At 42.0% G+C, this 8,377-nt stretch overlaps 1 protein-coding gene across 4 annotated transcripts in view; it reads left to right on the top strand.

Annotated features, from left to right (window-relative positions):
* Nucleotides 1–1,942: 1,942 nt before the first annotated feature.
* LOC108245483 (high-affinity choline transporter 1) overlaps nucleotides 1,943–8,377 on the top strand; it is a 13,976-nt gene continuing 7,541 nt past the window's right edge. The window contains exons 1-5 of one of the 4 annotated variants that reach the window (XM_017432428.3): nucleotides 1,943–2,062; nucleotides 4,549–4,772; nucleotides 6,191–6,304; nucleotides 6,423–6,578; nucleotides 7,860–8,008. In XM_017432428.3, the coding sequence (XP_017287917.1) occupies nucleotides 4,589–4,772; nucleotides 6,191–6,304; nucleotides 6,423–6,578; nucleotides 7,860–8,008 (603 nt within the window). In that variant the 5' untranslated portion in view covers nucleotides 1,943–2,062; nucleotides 4,549–4,588. Of the gene's footprint in view, nucleotides 2,063–3,004; nucleotides 3,153–4,548; nucleotides 4,773–6,190; nucleotides 6,305–6,422; nucleotides 6,579–7,859; nucleotides 8,009–8,377 lie in introns of those variants that run through there. The other 3 variants (XM_017432429.3, XM_025009629.2, XM_025009630.2) reach the window with 3 other exon arrangements.

The following is an 8,377-nucleotide window of genomic DNA, read 5'->3' as shown; positions in this document are numbered from 1 at the left end:
CTGTATTCTACTCATACTTGTAACTATTGGTGAAGAATGAAAGAAATCTTATTGTTTTTACTTTATCTAGCAATCAAACATAACTCTGTTTGCATAACAAAATCCAGATTACTTCAGAACAACAACGTTAGACTAATAAGATGAAGAAATGTCAATCACACAGTGACTTCGAGTCTTCAAATGCTGGAAATTTCCATTCATCTGTGCTCAAACGTCCATCACGCCCTTCTCTGAATTCCTGTTTCAACAAATCCAGGTAATTCTAGGAATTGTCAAGAGATTTAAAAAAAACAAAAGGACATTGCCACACACACAGTAACTCCATACGTGATGCCTGAAGTCGTTCTTGCAGAACCAGTTAAAGTAAATCTGCTTTCTGAAACAAAAACAGAAGTTAAAGGCTAGAACTGACTGGATAAATAAGTCATGTGACGCCTGGTTGAAAGCAATAAAGCAAAATTAATCAAAGAGCACATCATCTCGAAGCTTCATAAATATAAAGTTTTGATTATTATTATAGATAACAAGCGATAACGGCTGTGCTGTTTGCAAAACATCTCACCAAACACCGGACAGATTTGACTGAAACTCACAAAAAGTAATCGTTGCATGAACATCTATGACTGATTAACTAATTTACTTTTAAAGTCAATCCAATTCAAGATGGCCACCACAGCTAACACAAAAAAGGCTATAACTCAGCCAGTTTTGGAGATACTGAGCTTCAATTTGTTTAATTGTTTTATATTTGTTGAGGTCGTTATTCCTCACCCAAAAGGCTCTTTTAGTTGTGACTGATGGATGAGCGGCGCTGCGCTTTAAAACCTGATCAGTGAAGAAATAAACAGAAATGCTAACATTTACTGTGATAAACAAGAAAATGAAATGAGTCACTAGCTGCTGAACGTCTTGCTCCTATTCATTCAGAGCAAGTGGCAATCAGATCTGTCTGAATATAATGCTAAAAATACAAATATCAGAGCTACTTTTATACTTCGAGCGTCATATTAAGCTAGCAGAAGTCTGTTATTGACCCATTCATCTGTGCAAAAGACAGAAATGCTGCAGAAGACATAGAAGAAGCTTAATATGAGCCTCAGGAGCCAATAAGATGGAAAGTACATTTAAAAATGTTATAATTTTGAAGCAAATGGAAGTATTTAAGCCATTTTGGTCAAACTTTAAAAATAAAGGGTGTGTTGTGAATGATTCTCAGCTACTACCACATCAAAACTTATCTCGTTATCTGTAAAACTGAGCTGCAACCATGTTTGTGGTGGCTAACAGTGATTCATTTCTGAAAGTTTCACTAAAAAAATGCGATATTTCGCTGACAGAGTTGACCCCTAAGAATTTAAAACAAAGACAAATCTGTTAGCACTCGATATATGTTTTGGGGGTCAGTATCAGCTACTACCACACCAAGTTTTAGGTCAATAACTGTAAAACTGACAGGGTTACTGCCGTTTGAGTGATTTTGAAGGTCAGTTGGCGGTAGCAGCTATCTTGAATTAATACTTGAATCACGTGACTGCACATCCTTTGTATCCCTTAGCACAACTTATCCCAACTACCTGAACACATAAATTTACACTTGATCTACAAAAAAAATACACAATTAACACAAACCTCTGTTATACTCGTTATTTTTCTGTCTCCCATTTCACCACTAGATGTCACTGAAACGAAGCTTTTTGAATGAATTAAGCTGATGGAAGCGGTTTAATACACACTAACGCACGTGAACAAAAAATATTATGGCCCATCTTCACATTTGGGTGATAATTATTGCCCCTGGCCCTCAAACCCTGCCAGTGTTTTTTACATATCGGCCACTTAAAGCTCAGCCTGAACAAGGTCCCGCTTGGCGCATGCGCGTGAGAGAACTGCGCGATCCGTTCCGTTTTATCTAACGGCAAACGTCGCGCGCTCCCCCCCTCTGCCCCGCCCCCCCTGCCTCCTGGTCCCATTTCTGTCAGGCTGACGCTTTCAGTTACAACACCAGTGGCAGAAACAGGAGCGTGCCCGCGCTCTCCCGCTCCCCGTCCGCAGGCGATAGTAAGTAAGTTCAACTTTGGAGTTAATTTAAGCTGAGCCTCCTAACAAACCGCGGAGGATTTCCTCTCTTTGCTTTATCCTTCGGCGTGAACGAAACAGAAGCGTGAAAAAAGGTGTCACAGACAGATGAGTTAGCCGGGTGGAGGACGGAAGGGCAGTTATAATGAGTTTATCAGCGATGCTACAGAGGTGGAAATTTCCATAAGAGCAGCTGCAGCACACATGAGCCCCTCGGCAGTTTTTCTACTTTAATACTTTGTTTAAAACTTTTACTGCTACTGATATAATTTACTTCTCCATTTAAATGAAGGAGGACGTGGAAATGTGCCAGTTTATTATTTATCTTTATCTGCTGTTTCTGCATTTATCCATGTAGTTGATTTCTCTGAAACTTAATGCATTTCCAAAACAGATGTCTTCAGTGATCATGTTATCTTCCTCTTATTTCGTTCTTCTTCAACTTTATATTTTTAAGCAGTGATCAGCAGCAGGCCTCCATTGTGCTAATGTTTTATTATAACTGTTAGAAATGCTAAATATTCATTTTAAGAATAGTGTCCTAATGGTTAAAGGATGTTTGTGCTGTCAGAATGACCTCGTTTAGAAAGTTTGTTTACTCAAACCAGGAATATTTGGGGTCAAAAGCCTTTACCTCTGGGTTTAAAGTTGAACCATTTCTGTTATGAAACACAAAATAACTGACTGGATTAGTAAAAAGGATGTAGTTTTAATATTTACAGTCCTAACAACCATTAGACTATTTAATTATGTTTACAGCTACAGTTTTTTTATCTGTTGGAAGAATTATGGCATAAATATGCATCTGGAGGCCATTTTGAAATACGTTTTAATTCATAAAATTTTCCATTTTGAGACCCGGGCGGCGCGGTGGTGCAGCGGTTTGAGCTGTCCTCCCACAGAACAGAAACATTGCGTTAATTGGTAATTCTAAACTGTCCCCAGGTGGAGGCGGGAGTGGTTGTTTGTCTCTATGTGTCCCTGTGATGGACTTGCGTCCTGTCCAGGATGTCCCCCCCGCCTCTCGCACAGTGACGGCTGGAGACAGGCACCATCTCCCTGAAAACCAGACGTGGGTAAAGACAATGCATGGATGCATTTTAAAGCCCCTTCGGTTGGTGTTTCTCCACCTTCAGTGAGGTCCTGACCCCATGTTGGGAACCGCTGATCCGGGGTATTTGGCACAAAGTCGTCAGTGGTGAATCCTTTAAACCAGTTGTTCCCTAAACAGGGTTCAGAACCCCGCTGTAAGACGTAGAACATCTGAGATTGTTCCAAGAACTCGATTGCTGATCTCTTATTTCTGCCATAATTGTCACAAGAAGTCGTTGTGCCATTGCTTATGTGGTGCATTATTAATATATTTTTTAAATTAAAGCGGCAAAAGTTGTGGCTGCAAATCTCTGCTTTTACTTTTTGAGTCTGAAGCTGGAAACTTTAGGATCCAAGGCCTTTAAGCGTCCCATAATTAGCAGGAATGAGCCTCCGTGACTGACGCTTTTGTCAAGCTAACACAAACCACGTGACTGAGGTAAAAATAAAAATCTAACTGGAGACCTCGTCAGCAGCTCAGACTGGTGTTTGTTTTTGTGATTTGTGTTGAATCGGTCTTGCAGAATGACAGCACGTCATCCACACGGCCATCGGAAACACAACTAACTCTGGAAACATTTGGAGTTATGGTGGATTTTCTCTGGGCTCAGACCCGTCCCCCCCGCTGCCGGGGCGCCATCCTCCCTTCCTTCGGCCACTTTTTAAAACTTATATTTTAGATCTGTATGAAAAACATAAAAGCTGGAGAAAATGCAGCTGATTGACTGCTGAAGCAGGAGAACAGTAGCCAAAATTACCAAAACTTTAGCTATCTTTTCTACTCCTTTTAGCTTTTAGCTGCAGTTTTGCCTTTAGCAAACTTGTAGCTAAAAGTAGTAGCATAATAGCTAAAAGCAGCACACAAAAAAAGGACAAAAATACAGCAAGTATGCTGGAACAGAATTCAAAATGCGATCTTAATGTATTTAAAATGGGATTTTATTTGAAATAAAGTGAAATAGTTTGAAAAGTATAAAAGTTGCAGAGATCCCCGGGCACCAGAAATATCCCACATCGACATGAAGGACAGAAAGTAGACTTTTTTGTTCTGAGATGAAGCAAACGTGAAGCAACAGCCCTCTGTTACAGTTACAGCAGCTTCGGTCTGTTACATCAGTGCAAATTGTTACGCCCTGCCTGTCAGTATTAGTACAAAGTCGTACGACTCGTTCTCATTTTATTTTTTTAAATTTCAGCGTATAAATTCACTTACAGAAACAGAATTATCAGGGGTGTTCGATGTGGTCGGGAGGATACACATTTCCAGGAACTGCAGGAATGAACTTTGCCGTCAGGATTCATCCCAGAACTTGACTCCTGACTTCCTAACTCCGCCGCTAACCTTTGTCCTCGCACGCTGTTGCCCTGTTGCCCAACCAGCCCAGCATCCCGTCAGTGTGCGCCGTGACAGCCGAGCGGCATGGCGCTGAACGTCCCCGGCGTGGTCGCGGTGGTCCTCTTCTACATCCTGATCCTGGGGACGGGGGTGTGGGCCGCCCGAAAGTCCAGGAGGGTCGAGAGGAAGAGCAGCGGAGACCGGACGGAGGTGGTGCTGCTCGGAGACAGGAACATCAGCTTGATGGTTGGAATCTTCACCATGACAGGTGGGAATCAGAAAGATTACTGTTTCTGTTTGTTAGTTGTGTTAGCAAAATATCTAATGAGCCACTGGATGGATTTTAATGAAACTGTCAGAAAGTTATGATTGGACGTGCATCTAAAACTCATTAACATTTGGAATTGTCTCAGTTCAAGATGGCTAATTAACCTGAGCCAGCACAAAAAATGTCAAATTTACAGATACGGAGCTAAAATTTAGGGTGGTAGTAGCTGAGAGTCATCCTCAACACGTACTCTTTATATCTCATGGCGTCTGATCTGCATTTATTCAAGGAATTTTTAATTTATCCATTCTAGAATTGCGCCGCTCAAGGTGGCTGCATGTTGGAGCAGCTCTCTTCCATTCATTCTGAGATATTGCTTTTAAAAACTTTATTCCTCTTTTTTTTTCTGGATGTAAATCACTTTTTTGGATGATTACTTCCTCTGGTATTGGATGGTGTGCAGCTGGAAGGATTTTTACTGAAGTCTTTTTACTTTTGGACATTTTGTTATGATGTGTAACCATGACAACAAGTGTTAAATGTGAAGAACCCTGAACTCCAGTCATGGCCAAAACCAAGCATAGCGCCCATATGTCTACCAGAGGTAAAGCTCCCAGGAAGCAGCTAACCACCAAAGCTTCCCGAAGGAGCGCCCCGACCACCGGCGGAGTGAAGAAGCCTCATCTCTACAGGCCCGGGACCGAGGCTCTCAGGGAGATCCACCACTACCAGAAGTCCACTGAGCTGCTCATCCAGAAGCTGCCCTTCTAGCACCTGGTCCAGGAGATCGCCCAGGACTTCAAGACCAACCTGAGTTTCTAGAGCTCGGCCATCATGGCTCCGTAGGAGACCAGCAAGGGTTACCTGGTGGAGCTCTTTGAGGACACCAGGACCGAGGACAAATGAGGACAGACCGCTACAAGAGACCCTTCCTGCCCACAGCCATCAACTCTTTAACAAAAGCAGGATTATGAGCTACAACAACATTTAATTTCCCCTTGGGATTAATAAAGTATTTTTGAATTTGAATTGAATTGAATTATTTTTCTTGCATAGTTAGGCAGTACAACATGTTCTTTTAATGCAAAACTAGATGTTTTACGGCAGGGGTCTCCAATCCTGGTCCTGGAGGGCCACCATCCTGCATGTTTTCTTTGTTTCCCTGCTCCAACACATCTGATTCAGAGGTTAAATCACCTCTTCATGTTCTGCAGAAGCCTGTTAATCACCCTTTAATTCAAATCAGGTGTGTTGGAGCAGAGAAACAAGTAAAACCTGCAGGATAGTGGCCCTCCAGGACCAGGATTGGAGACCACTGATTTACGGTTTTAATTATCACTTGGCCATTTCCTGTATGTGTTTACCCTTCCAGCTGTGCACAGATCATTCTGTTTAAAGTGTTTGTTGTTTTCCTGCAGCCACGTGGGTCGGAGGAGGCTTCATCCTGGGTGTGGCTGAGGCCGTTTACACACCCCACATGGGCTTGATTTGGGCCCTCATGCCTCTGCAGTACTCGGTGTCCTTCATTATTGGTAGGAGCACGAAAACAACGAGGAGGAGGTTCTGATGTTTGTAAAATCAGATGTCTGTGCAGCCCGTGTCAATCCGAGCCGCTCGGTTAAAATAACGGAAAATGTCCCGATGCGCCAGGTGGTCTGTTTTTCGCCAAACCGATGAGGGAGAAAAATTACATCACCATGATGGACCCCTTCCAGAGAAAGTACGGCAAGGTTCTGAGCGGCGCTCTGGTGCTGCCGTGTCTGCTGGTGGACGTGTTGTGGGTCTCCTGCACCCTGCTTGGCTTGGGTAAATAACCTGTTTTTAACTCGTAAAGAACCGAATCTGCTGGACTGGACCCTCAGAATTCACACTACTGCTTTACAATTCCTGCAACCAAACTATTTTAGCTAATATTATATCAAAATGTTCGGCTCATTCAGGAGATGGCTGCTACGACTTTTGGTTTTTGTACTTTATTTAGAAAGATTTTACCCTTTGAGATCACTTCAGTTCCTTCAAAAACATCTGAAATCTGCTTCAACTGTTCGCTCTGATTTGGTTTTTTGCTACTTTTAGCTTTTAGCTACCATTCTGCCACTTTAGGGTTTAGCTAGCCTGTTGCTACTTTTAACTAACCTTTTCCTGCTTTTAGTTAGAATTGTGTTACCTTTAGCTTTTAGCTAGCCTTTGGCTGCTTTTAGTTAGCATTTTGTTACCTTTAGCTTTTTAGCTAGCCTTTGTCTTCTCTTAGATTTTTGCTAGCCTTTTGGTACAATTAGTTTTTGCTCATTTTTGCTTTCAGCTACTGTTTTGCTACTTTTAGCCTCCATTTCTCTTGGTTTTAAAACAGCTCTTGGCAACATTCAGCTAGCCTTTGGCTGCTTTTAGCCAGTATTTTGTTACCTTTAGCTTTTAGCTAGCCTTTGGCTGCTCTAATCTAACTCTTATCTACTGTTTTGCTACGTTTACTTACCAGTGTACGTTTACCTAGCATTTTACATCTGTTAGCTTTTAGCTGTCCTTTTGCTGCTTTTAGCTTTTTAGCTAGCCTTTGTCTTCGCTTAGATTTTTGCTAGCCTTTTGGTACAATTAGTTTTTAGCTTTTTGCTCAATTTTGCTTTCAGCTACTGTTTTGCTACTTTTAGTTTTAAGATACCATCCTACTAATATTAGCTTTTAGCTACCATTCTGCCACTTTAGGGTTTAGCTAGCCTGTTGCTACTTTTAACTAACCTTTTCCTGCTTTTAGTTAGAATTGTGTTACTGTTAGCTTTTAGCTGTCCTTTTGCTGCTTTTAGCTTTTTAGCTAGCCTTTGTCTTCGCTTAGATTTTTGCTAGCCTTTTGGTACAATTAGTTTTTAGCTTTTTGCTCAATTTTGCTTTCAGCTACTGTTTTGCTACTTTTAGCCTCCATTTCTCTTGGTTTTAAAACAGCCTTTGGCAACATTCAGCTAGCCTTTTGCTGCTTTCGCTGTTCCTCCTTTTAGCTGTGACGTCTCAGCTTCGGCTTCTCCATCAAAGCTCGTCAGCGGGCAGCATTCGCCCTGCGTCTCTGCAGAACCTGAAGCTTCTGTCGTTCTGTTTCAGGGGCGACGATGAGCGTGATCCTGGACCTGCCCTTCAGCTACTCCGTGTGGATCTCGGCAGCTGTGGCGATAATCTACACTCTGTTAGGAGGCCTCTACTCGGTCGCCTACACTGACGTCATCCAGCTCACTCTCACATTCCTCAGTTTGGTGAGTCGGAGGCCTTTTTATAGATATGCAGTTCAGTAGGCATTACTGTGCCTCCATCACAGTTTCTTCTCTCTAACGATAGTTAAGGCTCGACTTTTTGTTACCGTGCAGCCCGTTTCTGGGAGCCAGTCTGGTGCAAACCTTTTGATTTAAAAAATAATAAAAATGTAAAGTTGGTGCTCGCAGTTCTGAGCAGTGGCGGCTGGTGGAGTTTTCTCCAGGGGGGGCTATAAATCCAAAATAGACATATACAAAAGGTTTTGGTATATGTTTATTATGTGATACCTTAGTATATGTTTTGGACCAAGACATATACTAAGGTATCACCCCAGTGTATTTACATGAATTAAAACAACAAAAGCAACATTA

Source organism: Kryptolebias marmoratus, linkage group LG3 (genome assembly GCF_001649575.2).
Source record: "Kryptolebias marmoratus isolate JLee-2015 linkage group LG3, ASM164957v2, whole genome shotgun sequence".
NCBI lineage: Eukaryota > Metazoa > Chordata > Actinopteri > Cyprinodontiformes > Rivulidae > Kryptolebias > Kryptolebias marmoratus.
The sequence above is the reverse complement of the archived record's forward strand: the minus strand, read 5'-3'. Positions and strand labels throughout refer to the sequence as shown.